Raw genomic sequence first — 19,063 nt, forward strand, 5'->3', positions numbered from 1 at the left:
GCGTATTCCCAATTTCAGAGTAAGTGCTGAGAGTTTTATTGGTGGTCTCAGTGAACACCAGATTTCAGTTGGATTTAGTTTATTTTAGAATGATTTTCCCACAGTATTTAATTTACCGTTATTTATTAGAAAGACAAGAGGAAAGAGACAGACCGACGCCTGCACGCATGCACACGCGTGCACGCGCACACACACAGAGTTAGCTGTCTGTTAGCTGAAGCATATTAAAGTTAACGCCTTTTCCTTATTTGACAGGGATGGTGCATTTCACATGGAATATGACCGAGCTGTGACACTGAAGGTGAATTTGCCTCCCTCCCTCTCAGTGGGGTGGAGCCTGAGTGGACACCAGACGCTTGACAGGTCTCCCTGAAAGGAGAAAGGGCAGGCTGCACAAGGGCCCCTCCTGACCACCTGAGGGTCCTTATCATTAATTTTGATGTCAGCAGAGGATCAACAGGTTTATCGCTGTTGACACAGGGGACACCCGGGCCTTGTCAGTGAATGCCTGGGACTCACCTATTGAGGCAGGTGATATTGTGACCCCTCCCCCCTCCAGAGGTCACAGTCTCCTTTTGCTCTGGCTTCAAAACCATCTCCTCATGAGTGAGGGTACCCACAGGGGCTATCTGTAGACTGGAGGGCATGAACTGCCCGGTGTTTGGGTAAGCATGGCAAGCGTTGGGGCAGATCGGCAGCTTCAAGCTGATGTGGCTCCTTCCAGGTGAGACGTAGATATCACCAAGTGTCCCTGCTACTGTCCAATCTATAAGTAGGTGGAAAGCCTACTTAAAGATAAGTGCGGTCCTGAGCCTGCAGGTGCCGCCTGGCTTTCCCAGAGGAGCTGCCTTTCCGCCACCCTCAGCTCTCCTTCAGCTTAAGCATCTTCTGCCTCACGCTTCTGGTCCAGGGTCATCACCTGCCTTGACGATGCATTTCATCCGGTTCTAACCTGAGCTAAACTCAGGCAAGGTTCATCTCTGAGCACCTGTATATCCCTCGTCCCATTTATTTGCTTTTACCACACAGGAGGATGCGCCTAGGGCCTCATGCCTGCTCGGCAGGTGCTCTACCACTGTGCTACACCCTCTGCCCTGTCTCTCTTTCTCCATCCCTTTCCAGTTGTTCCTGTCTGTTTAGCTGTGTGTATAGCTGTCAGTGCACAGCTCCCCTTGCCCTTCTCATGGGTCATTCCTTATTTACCCAAACCTCTGTATTGAAGTTGCTACAGATGTACCCTCCATGGCACTGGCTCTTGGCATTCCTAATGTTACGACCCTGAATACAATTCCTCATGTTATGATGACCCCCAACCATAAAATTATTTCTGTTGCTACTTTGTAACTGTAACTTTGCTACTATAATGAATTATGATGTAAATGTCTGCTAATGGAGGATATCTGATATATGACCCCCAAAGGGACCACGACCCACAGGTTCTGCTTTATGGGCTCTCTGCCTATTTCTATACTCTCTTAACACCCATTTTGAGGTTTGGAGATCTATTTCCAACTAGAGTTGCTTGGCCTTCCGTGTTCTGTGTTGTGACATCGACTAATGTCCTTGGAGAGAGAACACATGTTCCCCGGGAGCAAAGTGTGATTGGGAAGCAGGATGGGTGAAGTGTTTACACATCGATGAAGGATTGGCTGGTTTGTGATTGGACCTCTGGAAGGTCTTCCCTGGAGTCACTGAGCAGGAATGGTGCTGCCCAGAAAGAACTCTGTGTCAGGGAGGCAGCCAGAAGCCCAGGGACAGGCTGATAAAGGGGACAGAGTGGTCTCTGTCACACTCCTGTATGTATCTCTTTCTGCATCAAACAATGGGTCAGGATGAGCATTGGGCAGGGTCTTTGGTTTCAGAATGGGCAGCCACAGTTGTAGAATCTCCCAACTCAGAGGGTTGAGAGAGTAGGGCAGAGGAAGGCATAACATTTCTCTTGGTTATCTGGATATTGAGCATCCAGCTAATGATGCTCCAGGAACTGAGTGGGCTCCCAGGTGCCTGATTCCCATGATGTCTCGTTAAAAGTTGGAAAGAACCGTGGGTGGTGTTGAGCATTAGTTAAATAAAAATGACGCCCACACAAACAGCAGGATTCTAACATGACTGTTTTAATTGTTTCCTTTTTGTTTTGTTTGTTTTTGTTTCCTCTGGATTCGGGTAGAGGTGAGATGAGTAGGTTGTGGGAACCCTGGAGCTCAGCTCATGCTGAGTCTGGAGACAGGACTCCCCCCAAGTCCTCTGAAGCAGTAACTGTGGACCAGCCCTATGTTCCTGATCCCCCTGACTACTGAATTAGGGACCAAATAGTGTGCGTGCACATAGCAAGGTGGTCCAGACTTTCCAAACTAGAGTCTTAATTTTGTGTGCTCTAGATTGAGAACACCCATACTAGGTATTTGTGGAATAGCAGGCAGGTGGGTACCCACTAGCATCTGTTTCCCGTGTTAGATGGGATGCTGCCTCTGTGGCTGTAGTTAAGTATAGGCTCCGGAAAGGCACCGTCCATGCTGTTTGACGTATGTTGTCCTAATGAAGTGTTGACAAGCAATCAAGGAAGGGTAGGTCTAACTTTTGCAAAATGGCTGTCCTTCCCTTGCTAGGAGGGACTTCAGCATTCCATCTGGCAGACAGGCAGTGCTATGGGAAAGAGACCTTCTAAAAGCGTGGCTCATTGTCCAGTAGTAGCCCCTCCCACATAGGAAGTTCCAGAAACAATAGACTCACTAAGGTCCTCGCTATGGCATGCCCTCATTAAGCGCTGTTCCCCCCGCCCCCCAGCCTTCCTTCTTTCTGTCCTTACTCTCACCCTTCCCCCAGCCCTCAGCTTGGCATTTGCTCGCTGACACTTGATAAAATTGACTGAAATAAGAAATCTTTTTTTAAAATGTGTATGAGTATTTTGCTTGCATGTCTTCCTATGTGTGCACCCCATGCAGGTAGTGCCTGTGGAGGTCAGAGAAAGGTGCTGGATTCCCTGGAACTGGAGTTATAGAGGGTCATCATGTGGTTGCTGGAAATCAAACCTGAGTCCTCAGGAAGAACAGCCAGTGTTCTTAATTAATGAGTCCAGCTTTCCAAAATAAGCAATCTTGCTTTATCAAATAGGGACTCTGAAGATCCTTGTGTGTTAACCCAGGATGGCTGTCCCCCTCAGCCGCGAGTGGACTGGGAGGAGGCCGAGGCACCTTTCCTGGTTCTCACCCACCTTGAACATCTCCCCAGACTGAGGTGTCATTTCTGTCTACACCAATGAAGTGTTATGGGTGGCGTAGGATGGAGAGCAACTGGACATTATCCTTCTCCGATTGGAGCCAACCCTTCACCCAAAAAGCCCAGCCTCGGTGCCCTGATCCAGAGGGTTCAGGGAAAGAAGTGCCCCCAGCCTGTACCAGGCCCCTGGTATGGGCAGTCTGGCTTGGTGTTTCCCAGCCCTGGCCCCACTGACTACACGCCAGGCTCCAAGGCTCTGTCAGCAGTGTAGAACGTGAACTCCCCAGCAGGTGATGAGTGCTGTGGTTACATGCATAGAAGTTGACAGGAGAGGGGCTTAGGGATGTGGAAGGAAGTGTTCCGCAGCAGCCTGGAGGCCTTTGTTCAGTTGAGCAGAAAGGCTTCCTGGGGGAAGATTTGTAGTTGAAGCCCTGCAGTGTCTCTGGCTGAAGAAGCCTGCTTATTGTCTCAAGGTACAAGGTAGAGATGCATGTCCACATCAGCTGACCAGTGGTGCCATGTGATTGAAAAGGCCTGGGAAACATGCTGGGAATAAATTTTGGTCACTTAGTGGTGATGTCCATGGACAAGAAATATTTCCCCCTTCTAGCCAGTGCCACCTGCAGTCCCAAGACTGGCACTTGGCGTGCCTGGATATTTAGACAGATAGCAGAGTAGGTCTCTGGGTCGGCCACCTCCCCCATTTCCTGACCAAAGTCCTGGTTTCTTTTCCTTTTTCTCCCCTCAGTCCATAGTGGCCTTTCTGAAGGACCCCAAGGGTCCCCCGCTGTGGGAAGAAGATCCTGAAGCCAAAGATGTTGTCCACATTGACAGTGAAAAGGTAATCTGTTCCCTCTGCTTCTGTTATCCCCAGTTAGGGCCAAATGTCTGTGGGAAGGTTGTTAGGATCAAACCCTTCCTCAGAAAATACTTAAAACTTAGATGAAACTCTGAAGGAGGGATCGCTCATGTACTTGCATGATACCAAGAGCTAGTGACCAGAACTCCCCAGAGGCGCCACAGCCATCTACCTGGTGCTGACTGCATCTCATTACTGTGCTCCAATACTGAACTCACTTCATCTTCATTCACCTCTGAAAGCTGCTCTTTATGCCTTTGGTTCCCCGGCTTGCAGACTCAGCATCTAACCACTCTCAAACGCCATGATTTTCACTCCCAGTGTTGAGACTCAAGCCCAGTGTGTGGGTGCCGAGCAGACTTCCTCCCTCTGAGCTATATATCCCTAATACCGCAGTTTCTTAAAGCCTCCCTCTTTGGTTGTTTTTGAGGTAAACATCCGATTACAATTGTGAATGTAAATAAGGGTTAGCTTTTTTCAAGTTTTTTTTTAACAGAGTGTTTTAGATTCCCACAAAAATTACAATCTTGTTTTATCTATCTGAAAAAAGTCTAAGTAATACACATTCCCTGTTGAATATTTAGAAAGTGTAGCTTATGCATAAAAGAAAACCACAAATCACCCCCTCTCTTCATTGAGAGATGGCCCACTACTGATATTTGTGGAGGCTTCCAGGCTTTTAAGGTAATGCATATATAAATATTTTTACTCAGAAGCACGTCATTGCATTTAGATGCTGTTCTATAACTGCCCCCCCGCCCCCCCAGTTTAACATGCTCATCTTAGTGTGACATTAACTATTCCACCCCGCTCTTCAATGCTGCAGTTGTATCCCATCATGCAGGGCCTGCCATCATTTATTACTCCGTGCCATGTTGCTGTCAGAAAGCTGCCTTTTGAAATTTCCTCTTATTTTCCTTATTATAAAAAAAAAAAAAAAAAGGCCTCTTCTGAGAAAGCTGGTTGGAGGAACTTACTGTAATCAAAATATGCTCTGTGGCGGGGCTTCTCTGCAGCCCTCAGCCGGCTCACTTCTCTCCTCCTCTGTTGGCTCCCTCTTGGACCAGTCGTCCGAGCTTTGTGACGCCCGTTTTCCTTTTTCTATTGGCCACGGTTATTTAACGGGTCATTTTATATTACCTAATAATGTGCCAGGCAGTGATCTGTTTCACAAATACAGATGATCTGTTTATGATGCCCTGGATTGTCCCCCGGGGCACTGTGGGTCTGTGGACCCATGGTGGTGGTAGACCTGAAGCCAGAGAAGAGATTAGCTGATGTAGGCTCTTCATCCAGTACTTCAGTCAGCAGATCCCTGGGGTCACAAAGAACAGTGATGAAAACTGTTATCTTCACTGAGACAGTCACTCGTAAAATCATGTGGAGGGCTGGTCTTTTTGGTAGTCTTGTAGAAAAATGGCTCCTTGATGTCTTTGGGTTTTATAGGTAGAACTGAAAGTTAGTAGCTGACTCCGGCTTCGTCACCTCGCCCACTGACTTGGGAGAACCGTTTGTCCCCTCAGACCCTGTGTTTCATCCTCTCTGATGGCAGAGTTGTCTAGAAATGGGCAGTCCAAGGTTCTTCCAGTTCCTGTTGGGCTATGACTGAGTCTCATGTGAATTCTGAAACGTTCACTGCCATACCTCCTATCACTGCGTTCTGGGGCAAAGGTGGCCAAAAACTCCCATGATGTCTCCTTGTGTGTGACCTTCTGGGGTTTTCTCTTTATGCCTCAGGACTTCAGACGGCTCCTGAAGAAAGAAGAGAAGCCACTCCTCATGATGTTTTATGCTCCCTGTAAGTGAATGCTCCTTGGGCCAAAGTCCATTCAAACTGCTGGTATTAGGAAGCCAGGGCTGCCTGGGCCCCCATCTCTCTACCTTCCTTCCTTCCCCCTGGCCATTCTGACTGGCTCCCATCTTCCTGCTGTCCTCTTCCTCTCTCTCTCCAGTCAAATTGGCAGGCTCCTGCCCTCTCCATCCTGGACGCTCCAGGGTGTCTCGTCTAGTTAGCTGTGTATTCTCCTGCCTATGACCCTGGAGTTTGCAGGGCATGCCCCCCACTTGTGTGCTTGCTGTAACTCTGCTGCTTCCCACCAGCCCCTGGATTTGCCACTCCTCACTACCCCGAGCCCGTCTGCCTCCGCCACCCCAGCTCCCTCAACACTGTTGGTGTCAGCTGGCAGGACTAGGGGACCAGGGTGAGGCGAAGTGGGACCTGGGGATTTGGGCTCCATAGCTGTATGAAGCCCGAGGCTGTGGGAAATGGCAGAAGGACAGTTGAGGTGGCAGTGGGAAGACCCAGATCTGATGCCAGCTGGCTCCCAGTGAGCTAGATGAGCTTGGCCAAGTACTCCACCTCTCTGGGCTCAGTTTCCACACTTTTCAGAGAACAGGCTTCGCCACCTTTTAACTGTATTTCACAGACTTGAAAAGATTTCATATCACCTCCCTGCACTGTAACTCTATGTAAATTACATGTAAATAGACTGCTTCTGTGTCACAAAACCATACTTACCCTCACCACGTGCTATGTCTTGTACCAGATGATTACAGTATTCTGTTTTATTGGAAAACCGTTTGCTGTGCCTGCTGCTTCATAAGCCTCTGATATGGATCAGCAAACTGTGGCCCCGTGGCTCACTGTTTTTGTAATAAAGTTTTATTGGAACTCTGCTATGTACATTGATACAGAGTATCTATGGCTGCTGGACAGCAATTGAGTACTAATAGCAGAGATACAATTGTTCTAACCATTCCTGCAGTCTCATAGTCCCAACTCAGCACAGTTGGAACCTGTTAAGGCTCTGAACTCTGACCCTCGGACTACACATACCCTTCTAGAAACCGGAGGAGTTTGTCAGCTGTAGGAGGAGGTTGTGCCCAGGAGTATGCATGGTGGGGGTGACTGGCACAGTCTGTGGCACCAGGCTTCTGTTGACTCTTGAAAGCCTGTCTTACTTCACGTTTCTGGAAGCTTCTTGCCTAGAGGCCCTTCCCCTGTTCCCTGTGTGTTGGTGTACACCTTGGGCCACATGTCCCTTTGGGGTTCTGGTGGCTTTGCCTGACTGAGCCTGTAGTTTGTTCATGACAACAGTTCTTGCCCAGCCTCCTTGCCTTCAGAGGTGTTGGTGACGGCAGGAGGAGCTCAGTTGCCCCATGTCTGAAGTTTCACCGTGGCTCACTCTGGTAATGCTCATGAGTTGGTCGCAGCAGGTTTTTCCCTTTGCTGAGGACCTCGCTAGTCATCCGGCTGCAGGTCGGTCCAGAAGTCACCCTCCTTAGCACCTGGAGGAGCGGGTCTCCTTTGATTTGTCTCCACCTCCAGGAGTCAGCACACTGGTGAAATGAAGCTGTAGAACTGTGTGTGTGTGTGTGTGTGTGTGTGTGTGTGTGTGTGTGTGTGGTTAGGCGGTGCATTCTGGAGGCAGGGCCAGGTTACTAGCCTAGCCACCCAAGGTTCCCTGGACCGCCATCAGTCATGTTAAAAGCGCATCCGCTAGCACTTGCAGCCTGATGTTGGTGCCGTCTGCCCCACCCACTCCCAGGCTTCCTGGCAGCAGGCCTGTGCTGCTCATGGCTGCAGAGAACTGTCTTTTGTTAATAGAAAGCCGAGGCTGGAGGAGTGGGGGAGCCTCAAAGGTGTCACAGATCATATTAGTCGTGGGAAGGGAGGAAGAAAACTGACTCACTAAGTTCATCTTCCCGTGGAGGGTCCGATTGGACAGTGGCCAAAGTCCCAGAGACTCTGGGTCTTTTTGTTATGTGTGCATGTGTGTGTTTAGTGAAAGAAACTCAGGCTTTTAGTATGCCTTGACCAACCCAGCTGCTGTGGCCCCACTCCTGGGATTCACAGCCATCCCCTACCCCGACAATCTGTCAGGACTCTGATCCTATGATTGCTTGTAGATGAATAAACCCAGAGACAGTGGGAGCCTTAGCTGTGACGAGGCATCTGCGTCCCCAGGCCCTGCTGCTCTCTTAGTAAATGTTTGTTCACTGAATTAATGAGAAAATAAAAAGACTGTCTGCTCGGGCTTTGGGGCTGCTAGAGTGATAATTAATCTTACCTCTTTCCTACCTCGCAGTTGAATCCCCCAAAGAGGAGCTTACATGGGAAGTGTGGCACCAGCTCTGTTTTGTAGTTAGGTTGGAAATGGGGTTAGTCTGGGGTTTCCTGTCCTTTCTCACTCCCCCAGGACCTTCTCTATGTAGAACTGTTGGCCCCTGCCCCTGGGATGGCTGGGGAGTGCATTTGCTGCAGGCACCTGAGCGGACGGGGACGGTTGCTCCTGAGGGACGGCTGGGCTGGTGGGCAAGCACACTTCCTGGCTGAGAAAGGCAGTGATGTGCAAGAGAAACACTTATGTCCTCTTTCCTTTCCTCCTGGAATGGTGTGGCATCCCCTTCCTCCTGTGAAAATACTTCTCCCACTGTGGATGAGGAGCTGACTCATACCCTGTGTTGAGCTGAGATGCATCCCGGGCATCCAGTGACTCCCGCTGTCTTGGATATCTCTGCACAGAATCCATGGGGCAGGCACTGTCTTCACAGACGGAGACACTGTCACATAGCCAGAGTCCCATAACCCTCAAGGACACTGATGTTCACCTGCCCAGCATCCCCTATTCCTCAAGGGTCAAAGGCAGACAGATGCAGATGGGGACCGTAGTCCCTGGAACGTAGTGTCTCTGCTCTGCAGTCTGCTGCTTTCCCTGCCATGGTCTTGGCTTGTATATTTCCCCAAGAGCGCTGCCCTGTTTCTGTCTCCTCGGGGAGTTCCCACAATGAGGACAGTGTCATCTTCCCAGCTCTTCTGGTACTGCTAGTGCCCAGGCCAGGATGGCCAGCCAGCAAAAGAGAGCCACTTGACTTTCCAGGACAGGTGCTGCACCCTTCACCAGCTCAGGGTTGGTAGCGTGTGGTAGAGGTGTGCATCCGTCAGGCAGGAATGTTGGGGAGAAGGCTGTAGGGCATTGGTGATGGTCTGTGTCACAGTTTCCTGCATCTGTCTCTCCTAGTAGACTTGTTACCAGGAAGAAGACAGACAGACACACACACACAGACACACACTCACATACGCCATGCCTCTTTCTGCCTTTGGAAGGTGAGAAGCCCCTCCCGCCTGGATTCTTTGCTCACAGCCTTTCAGGGTGTGAGTGTGTCGGCTTGCCACTGATTGAAGTATGGCTTGCTCTTTGAGATGAGAACCCAGCTGACATGTAGTTCCAGGCAGCCCTGGATCCTTTGACCCTCAGATACGCCTCTCAAGGCTTTCTTTGCAGCAGAGAAGCTGTCAGAAATGGTAACAGCTTGGCATGTTACAATTCCTCGTGACTGAGCGAGCTGGACCGCGTGCCCAGTGGGGTCAGCGCAGAAATATGGCCTCTTCTGATTAGGTGTAGATGAAGGAGCAGGTTTATGTCAGGCTTGCTCTAAAGTAATAATGGATGTTTGCCACAAGTATACCAACGCTGGTATGGGGGGCATTACCACCCCAGGAGAGGAGCATGACTGTTCAGACCACAGAAACCTGAGAGGGCAGAGCCACTGGCTCCTGCGCAGGGCTGGGAAGGCTGGGGGTCTGTTTTCCTCCTTTTGCCAGAAGGAGAGACAGCCCAGAAAGGAGTTAATCTGGCCAAGGCCATCAGCGGGCAGAGTAAAGAGTAGCACCGAACTCCTCAGTCCTGGCCCAGTGCGCTTCCCACCTGCGAGAGCCAGCACCTTTCATGCCGACTGCCTCCAGTTTATTGCTTAATTATGCTTGTAAATGGGAGAGAGAAGAGGCACAAATATCCCCAAAGTCATTGTACTCATAGTCACAAATTTTCCTTCCTAGTGGCATTTGACTCTTTCATTTGCCATCCCTGACTGGGTAAGGAGGGCAGCCTTTAGCTGTGCATGTCGGAGGCTGCTCTCGACATCTGTCCTGCCTCCCCATGTTGCTATGGAGCAGGCCAGCCACGCTGGAACACTGTGGACTTTGCTGTCTTTTTGGCACCTTCGCTTATCCCATCCATGGAGGAACTAATGTGCCTGTAAATTCTTTGGCAGCCAGGCCTTTGCTTCCTGTATTTTGGGTTCCACAGGGCCTGAGTCAGCCCTGAGCTTTCTGATGTGTGAGGGGATGGTGTAGATGTTTGTGGGTGGCTGCTGGCCTGGTATGGGGGTTGGGAGGGGAGCACAGGCCCTGTCATCACTCTAACTAGGTGTGGTTCTTCTGCCTCTAACAGGGTGCAGCATGTGCAAGAGGATCATGCCACATTTCCAGAAGGCTGCCACCCAAGTGCGAGGCCACTTTGTAAGTACAGCCTGGGGGCCCACAGGACTAGTGGTTCCGACTTGGCCGGGATGGGCTGGGGAGGGTAGGTTCTGTACTGTGACGCTGCCAGTCCCCACTGCCCAGGTTACTTCTGAGATGAGACCTGTTCTCTGAAGGGGAAAACTAACTGCAGCATTTGCAGGGAAGGAATGATTGACACCTGTCAAAGGCCAGTGATAACACCGTGAGGAGACAGCAAACCAGGGCCAGGGAGCCAGGGCAGCACATCTGAAGTCTAGTGTTTTGGGTATTGGGTTCTGTCTTAGCTAGGGTTTCTATTTCTGTGAAGAAACACCATTGCAACTATTAAAAAAGGAAAACATTTAATTGATGCTGGTTTACAGTTTAGAAGTTTAGTCCATTATCATCATAGCGAGAAGTGTAGAGGCACGTAGGCAGTCATGATGCTGCAGAAGGAGCTGAGAGTTCTACGTCTTGAACAGCAGGCAGCAGAAGGCTGTGTGCCACGTATGTGCTTGAGCATGTATGACCTCAAAGCCCGCCCCCACAGTGACAATCTTCCTCCCACAAGGCCACACTTACCCCAACAAGGCTGCACCTACTGCAAAAGGCCACACTTACTAGTAATGACACCCCTCCTATTTAGACCACCACAGGTTCCAAAGTGGATTAGCAGTTGCTGGGAGGGAAAGGGGTTGGTGGTACTAGGGGTACACTGGAAACTCAGAACAGGCTCCCCGAAATCAGGCTTGCCCCACCTCTTTGGGCTCTTTGGGGTGGGGAGGGAAGCAGAGCAGGAAGAAGCAAGCAGGCCCAGACAGGAGAGCTACAGAACCAAGACTGTAAATAATCCCCTAAAAGGAGAAAGGAAAAACATGTAGGGAGGTAGAGAGGAGGCCAGTGGGTTCCAGAAAGCCTACTTTTAGGGAACACGATGAAGAGAAACCATCAGGGAAGCATTTTTATTTTATTATTTTATGTATCAATCCCAGTTCTTCCCTGATCTCATCCAGCTCCCACCACCCCATCCCCCATCTGCTCCTCAGAGAGGGTGTGACCTCCTATGTTGAGGCCCTCCCCCTGTGTCTAGGCTGAGCAAGGTATCTCTCCATAGGAAACAGACTCCAAAAAGCCAGTTCATGTAGTAGGGATAGATTCTGGATGTACTGCCCGTGGCCCCATAAACTACCCAATCCACCCACTGTCTCCTACATTCAGGGGGTCTAGTTTGGTCCTATGCAGGTTCTGCAGCTGTCAGTCCGGAATTGGTGAGCTAGTTCCCGTGGATTTCCCCATCATGGTCTTGACCCCTTTGCTTACTCTCTTCGACTAGACTCTGGGAGCTCAGCCTAGTGGTTACTTGTTGTATGGAGGCTGTTTGTTTGTTCCCAGCTGCCCAGAACCGAAATAATCACACAGAAACTACTAATTACAACACTGCTTAGTCTATTAGCTTATGCATATTTCTAGTTCATTCTTATCTCTTAAATTAACCCATTTCTATTATTTTATATTTTACCACAAGGTTTGTGGCCTACCGGCAAGGTTCCAACTGGCAACTTATGTCTTTCTCCTCTGGTGGCTCCATGGCATCTCTTGACTCCACCTTCTTTCTCCCAGCATTCAGTTTAGTTCCCCATCCCCAGCCTTGCTCTACTCTGCCCTATCACAGGCCAATGCAGATTCTTTATTCATTAACCAATAAAAGCAACATATATACAGTAGGACTTCCTACATCAGTTACTTGTGGATCTCTGCATCTGGGGAAACAGTTATTTAGAGATGCCAGAACAAGCAGCATGGTACAGCAACATACTGAGGCAGACACTCAGAGAGGAGGTGCTGGGCTGAAGTCTACCTCGGAGGGCTACCTGCCTCCTGCCTGCCCTCTGCTGGGCTGAGGTCCACCTTGGAGGGCTGCCTGCAGCCTGCCTGCTCTCTGCCCCGTTTAGAGCCCTCTTCTTTGCCATAGATCTGTCGGTTCCTTAGGCTGAGTCAGGAGCACATTTGTTATGCCCACCACCTCAGCTACATATAAACCTACAGATCTGAGTATGTTTACATTGTTGCAAAACAGATCTGCAGGTCAGCTAGCTCACTGTGAATTTCTGCTTTGCTCCCTGCTCCTAGCCTTGGTCTATGCCTTTCCATGATTTTGAGGTTAGATCCCTCATTAAAGTGGGATCATACAGTATTTGTGATTTGTAACTGGCTTATTTTGCTTAGCATGTTGTCCTCTATGCCCACTCATGTTATAACATGTGACACAATGTTTTTTTACTTTTAAAGCTGCATAATATGCACACATGTACACACACACACCCCTGCCACTTCTCTGTTTATCTCTCTGGACATTTGAGTTGCTTCTAGCTCTTGGCTGTTACGAAAGAGGCTGTGAATGTGGGTGAGCAGATGTCTTGTTGAGTTCCTGCTTTGACTGCATCTCTGGTATGTTTGTCCATTTCTGCACTTACCCATAAGTAGCAGAAGCATTTTTGTGGCAACAGAAAAGCATCTGCTGATTTTAGGAGCGTGGAAAAATCCATACACCACTCACAGAAGGCTGTATCACAGGAGCCATCTCACTGAGTCTGGCCCACGTCCCATTATGGGAGATCTGAAGCCTTGAAACAGCATCACAATCTTTGTGGATCAAATTAAGTGGGGATTAGTTCAAAGTCAACACAAGCGCTATCGTATAGACGGGGGAATAGCCCACTGCAAGGTTGGCTTACAGGAACCAGTGTTTTCTCTGCTGACCTCATTCTCGGGCAACACCAGGGTCCTGCCTGCTTCTCACCAGTGAATTTTTAGTAGTTTGCCTGAAGACGTTTGGCCTTAAGGTACATATACATCACTCTGGGGACATTTCACTGCTCATTTTTGGGGCCTCAAAAGATACCATATTTTAAGATTATTTAGCCTGAAGAAAAGACTTAATTACCCTCCACGTTCTCCTTGCCTGTGCCCGTGTACACTTCGAAACTACTCAGCTCGACTTCCAAACTCTATAGAACTGTCAAATAACTCAAGCCTCAAATCAGAATAGAAATGACCCCAGCCAGCCCCAGCCATATGCGCTTTCTGGACCATTCTCCGCTGTTGCCACACTGTCCACCTCAGTGTTCCCAAGAGTCCTGCCACCCTGCCACAGGACTTGTCTGTGCCCGCACACAGGGCCACCCACCTTTGCTTTTGTGTCTTGTCACTTTACAATTTCATGCACTCATGATCTGTGGCCTTCCTGGAAGCAGCAGCTGCATGTAAGTCAAGTATGTTTCTTCAGCACGGGTGTAGAAGGTACCCGGTCTGTGTTGACAGATGGAGAACTTGGAGTGTATCACTTCTGGGTTAGAATGACATTCCCCCCTCCTATAGAAATCCAGAGTATTAGTTATTGAGCTCAGAAATACAGTGAGGAGGAGGCTTGTAGGACAGGGACTTTGTCCTTGACCAAGGGCTTATCTGGGGATGTTTCATGAAGTTGGCTCTGAAGCATACTTGTGTTCAGAGAACCTGCTCTTCCTTTCTGGGCCTAATCTAGAGATCTAAAAGTTGCCCTTTCTGGTTCCACCAGTGACATTATAGAAAAGCCAGGAAGCTTGCCCTTGAATTAAACAGCACAGTGAAGCCAAGTGTGAGTTACCTCCACCCAGGGCATCTGTATCTGTAACTCACATTTTTCTTGGCTTGAGGTTTGCTTCATTCCATTTCCACTTTAGTTTCTTAGGAAAGCAGCTTTTGTAATGTTCTGTGTGCACTGGTACCTTCCCAGAAACCACGGACAGGACGGAAGGGTTGGACAACCCAGAGGTGTTGATTGCTTTCTGCCTTTATACACAGAGCACAGCAGGGTTGACGTGGACTCTTTTCCCAGGCATCAGAAGCTTGCCCTCCCCTCTGCTAAAACCCAGCTTGCCTAGAACAGCGAGCAGCCAGCCTCCTCTTCATCTTTAAGGCCTTTTTTTTTTTTTTTTTGGTCTGGCTGTGCCTGTGCAAGGGTCAGAAGTTGTCTTCTGCTCCAGAGCGTGGGAGGTGTCTGACCTGATGATGTCATACAGGAAGTCAGGCCAGGCCAGGGATATGTGGCCTTTGCCATTTTCCAAACTCAAATCTGCCCCCTTGGCACTGACATTGGCCAGTGGTGAGTTATGGGCATCTGTCCTCCTTGCCGCTAGCTAATTGGCATCCTCATCCGCAGCCAAGCTGCTCCCTGGATCAGAAGCATTAAAATGAGCTGTGCCTCCATGTGCTGACCTTCCTGGCCTTAGCCCCATCCACACTGGGCCTTGGAGCATCGTCAGTCTCTCGTTAGCCTTGGCCACGATTGGACAGAGTGGATGTAAAATGGAAATGTGATGATCCTGGTAAAAGGTCCTGATGACCTTTATAGACTTGTAAAGGTCAGGCTTGGTGCTGGCGCTCACTCACTGCCCAGCCGGGAGTTCTTGAGCAGCGAGGTGCTGAGCCTTGGATCCTCCATTGCTCTAGCTATGAAATGGGGATGATGATGGTGGCCCTCTGGGTTGAGAGGCACAAATGTGTAGGCGATGGTGCACTTTGTAGGTGTAATGCCCTCCACCTCCTGACTACCTACCTCTGTGCCCCTTCATCAGGTTCACTAGGGGAAGGTGCCTCCAAAGCCTGCGTTCTCTCTGTAGTGCGGAACATGCCTGGCATTGTGCTTTCTTTGTCTTGCCATAGTCCACCCTTTCATGATCTCTGTTGTTGTAATAGGAGGAGCGGGGCTGCGTCCCCGGCACCCAGCCGCCCGCATGGCTAGCTTATGCCCCGAAATAATTACACGGAAACTGTATTCTTTTAATCACTGCCTGGCCCATTAGCTCCAGCCTCTTATTGGCTAGCTCTTACATATTGATCTAACCCATTTCTAATATTCTGTGTAGCACCATGAGCTGGCTTACCAGGAAAGATCTTAACCTGCGTCTGTCTGGAGTGGGAGAATCATGGCGACTCCCTGACTCGGCTTCTTTCTCCCAGCATTCTGTCTGTTTACTCCACCCACCTAAGGGCTGGCCTATAAATGGGCCAAGGCAGTTTCTTTATTAAATGAAAGTAACTCCTCCATCATTTCCCCTTTTTTTGTTTAAACAAAAAAGAAAGGCTTTAACTTTAACATAGTAAAATTACATATAACAAAATGGTTATCAAGCAAGAATTACAGTTACAATATTTATATCTATTTTATCTCTTATCATAACTAAGGAAAACTATAACTATCTATCCATTCTTCAACTCCATCAAAGACTCCAGAAGGATATAATATTACCTAAGTAAACAGAAATCCAAAACTCTAGAAATGACAGAGACATTTCGCTGCCTGGACAGTCACTCAAAGTTCCTCTGTACCGTTGTGGCATCCATCTTCAGCCTACAGGCCCATAGTATCCAGCAGACATTTTCATCAAGCAGGAAATTCCAAAGACAGTTCAGTCACTTTTTGCTGTGTCTTGCAGAATGTCTCACAGACTCATGAGTCAGGAACCCCAAAAGACCGTCTCACCTTTAGGCAAGTTCAGCAGTCCTCTTTCTGTGGGTTCTCTGTGTCCAGTTTATGCAACAGTCCAGGCAAGAGCAGTTTCTTGCCCAAATGGCTATCAAACTCCATAAGGAGCCTCTTCAATGCCCATCTTCCTCTTGAAGTAGCTGGTGTTGCCAGAAGCAGACGTGTCTCATTGTCATGAAAAGCCCTAAATTATTAAAACATTAAATGCCATATTCTGCAGTCTTTGAAAGATATGAAGAATGCCTATCTAGCTGAAATATATCTATGCACATCTAGAAAATCTAACTAACATGACTAAAAGCTTGACAATTATTGATGATTATCCATTAACAACCTATATACATTACATTTTTAAATGAACTATACAATCACAATACCTTAATCAAGATTAGAAATATGCATATACATATAACAAAATTGACCTTAAAATCCACACCAATGCAAATTATTCATATCTATATCATATCCTCCTTTAAATGTAAAAGAACATTTATAAACAATATTTGGGAACATGGGCGCAGTTTTTTTCTCCAAACTGCTTCCTGCTGAATGGGGGCGCTGTTATTCAGATCTTTTATGGTGTAACCTGTGTGCCAGGGTCATCTCAGTTGGCAGTTGAGTGAAGTAATTTTCTGAAGGTGTTCACAGCAACCTTTCAGGAGGGCGTGGTCTATCATACCATATTGGGATAGACGAAATCCACAGGGTCGCATCCTCTGTGAAAACAAAAGAAGACCCTCTCCAAAGCATCATATCCTTAGACCCATATTCTGAAATCATAATACCCTTGTATCCATTCTGGTTTAGCTTGGCAGCCCATATAATGAAATGTCTCTCTGCACTTAGCTCCTTTACAGTCAAAAATTTTAAAGAAAACACAATAATAGAAAGAATCCAGACTCTCTGTGAATTTTCCATTTTTACGTGGCTTATTTTTCTTTATTTCTTTTACTCTGTCTCTTTAAAGATTTTACCCTTTTTGTTAAGACATTCATCCAACAGTGTCTGAATCAGTTCTATTGTGAATCTGTAATTTTTTTACTATCCAGGAGCATTTCTTAAAATGTTAAGCAATTCTCAAAAACTTAAGTTGCATCATTTAGAGGTATTATGATACTGCCTGTGTCCTGCCCAGTCTAAACCTTAACTGCGCTGTTATTATGGTAATTACGGTAGTTCCTGCCTGAGACCAGCAGAGTTCCTCATGGTGGAGCTGAGCTGCTCCTGCATCAGAACCATTTGGTGCCCCTGAGCCACACACAGTTCCAGGCACACAGCAGTCCCTATTGCCATCAAGCAAGCCGTAGCTCTTTACTCCAAATGCTCCATTCAAAGACTCTGTCTCCCGCAGGAGCCAGACAAAGATTGTGATGGCGGCACAGCCCAGAAAGCCGGCATTTTAAAACAGCCAGTTTTTTCCTGTTGCTGAGTCAGGACAATTTCTTTGCCGCACGCAACCCACAAACAGCAAAAAGCTGTCTTAAATTCTCTCTCTCTCCTTTTTAAGCCCTCTCAGGTTTTACGTGGAGTTCATTAGCACGTTGGGTGCCACTCTGTTGTAATAGGAGGAGCGGGGCTGCGTCCCTGGCACCCAGCCGCCCGCATGGCTAGCTTATGCCCCGAAATAATTACACGGAAACTGTATTCTTTTAATCACTGCCTGGCCCATTAGCTCCAGCCTCTTATTGGCTAGCTCTTACATATTGATCTAACCCATTTCTAATATTCTGTGTAGCACCATGAGCTGGCTTACCAGGAAAGATCTTAACCTGCGTCTGTCTGGAGTGGGAGAATCATGGCGACTCCCTGACTCGGCTTCTTTCTCCCAGCATTCTGTCTGTTTACTCCACCCACCTAAGGGCTGGCCTATAAATGGGTCAAGGCAGTTTCTTTATTAAATGAAAGTAACTCCTCCATCACTCTGTGCCCCTGCTTTTGCCCAAGCTTATTTCCTAAGCTCCAGTACCACATATCTGATAGCTTACACTTAACAGTCAGGATCCCCCCCCCCCCCGCGCCCTTATTATTAATGCAGTGTTTAAAAACAGCTTCCTGCCATGTGGTGGACTATTCCCTCCACCTGTGGACTTACTTCAGTAAATCCTTCCTTCAAGCCCCTTAAATGAGCTGCCTGGATCGTCAATAATGTGTTCTGCATCTTGACAAACACCTCTTTTCACATTTACCCCCTTGTGCTACATCCCCCATGTTGTCTGCATCCGCCATCTTGTCTGCATCCCCCATCTTGTCTGCATCCACCATCTTGTCTACATCTTCCATCTTGTCTACATCTGCCATCTTGTCTACATTCCCATCTTGTATACATTCACCACCTTGTTTATATCCACAATTCTGGATCATGTTCTGCTTGGCCACATAGGTATTTGTTGGAGACTACTCACTTGTTCCCTGACCTACAACTCTCCCTTGACAACCTGCCCTATCCTGCGCACACACCTTGTGTTTTCCAGAGCTCTGAATCTGTGAATTCAGCCAACAGTGAATCTAAGATATTTAGAGGGAGCTGTTCTGTATTGAACATGTGCAGACTGAGTTTATCCCTTCAGTCATAACTATCACAACTATTTAGCGTCTACATTGTCTTCTGTTTGGGGATAACGTGAGGTGATTTGGAGCATGTGAGAGAGTTTCTGTAGAGTATATGCAAATACTACCCCATTTCATAGAAGAGATGAGAATCCCAGGATTTCAGTACCCTGGTGTTTTCCCCAGTTCCAGTGGATACTAGGGAGTGACTGTGTTTCAAAGAAACGCTGCTGGATAGTAATATTTTCTTTGACCTCAGTAGTTTTCTACCATACCTGAATGGAGCCCCAAATGCATTGACAACTAAACTCTTTTCCAAAGTGACTTTGGCTAACTTGCTTGTAGCCTTCTCTCTTCCAATTCTATGTATTCCATAGTCCAGCTGGAGTAGACACACTCTTCATTTTGGGGTGCATGGGGGGATGCATGCTCTTCCTGTTGTAGACCTTGTTTCATTTTCCTTCCTGAATGTCTTGGCAGTCTGACCCTGTTTGGAGCAGCAGCTTATGAACTCTCCCCACTGTGCAGCATCCATGACCATTACTGCAAGGGTTAAATGTGAAGAAGTGCCTGTTGGGCATCCATTTCTACTAGTTGCTCAAAAAAAAAAAAAAATACATATCTCGCTGGA

The 19,063-nt window shown here is 48.0% G+C and overlaps 1 protein-coding gene across 1 annotated transcript in view; it reads left to right on the forward strand.

Annotated features, from left to right (window-relative positions):
- The window catches only part of Pdia5 (protein disulfide isomerase family A member 5), a 93,159-nt gene that overhangs the window by 34,366 nt on the left and 39,730 nt on the right, over positions 1-19,063 (forward strand). Inside the window, exons 5-8 of the mRNA XM_057765191.1 lie at positions 256-301; positions 3,965-4,057; positions 5,813-5,873; positions 10,309-10,376. Coding sequence (XP_057621174.1) covers positions 256-301; positions 3,965-4,057; positions 5,813-5,873; positions 10,309-10,376 — 268 coding nt within the window. The remainder of the gene's footprint in view (positions 1-255; positions 302-3,964; positions 4,058-5,812; positions 5,874-10,308; positions 10,377-19,063) is intronic.

The sequence above is a fragment of the Chionomys nivalis genome, chromosome 3 (genome assembly GCF_950005125.1).
Source record: "Chionomys nivalis chromosome 3, mChiNiv1.1, whole genome shotgun sequence".
NCBI lineage: Eukaryota > Metazoa > Chordata > Mammalia > Rodentia > Cricetidae > Chionomys > Chionomys nivalis.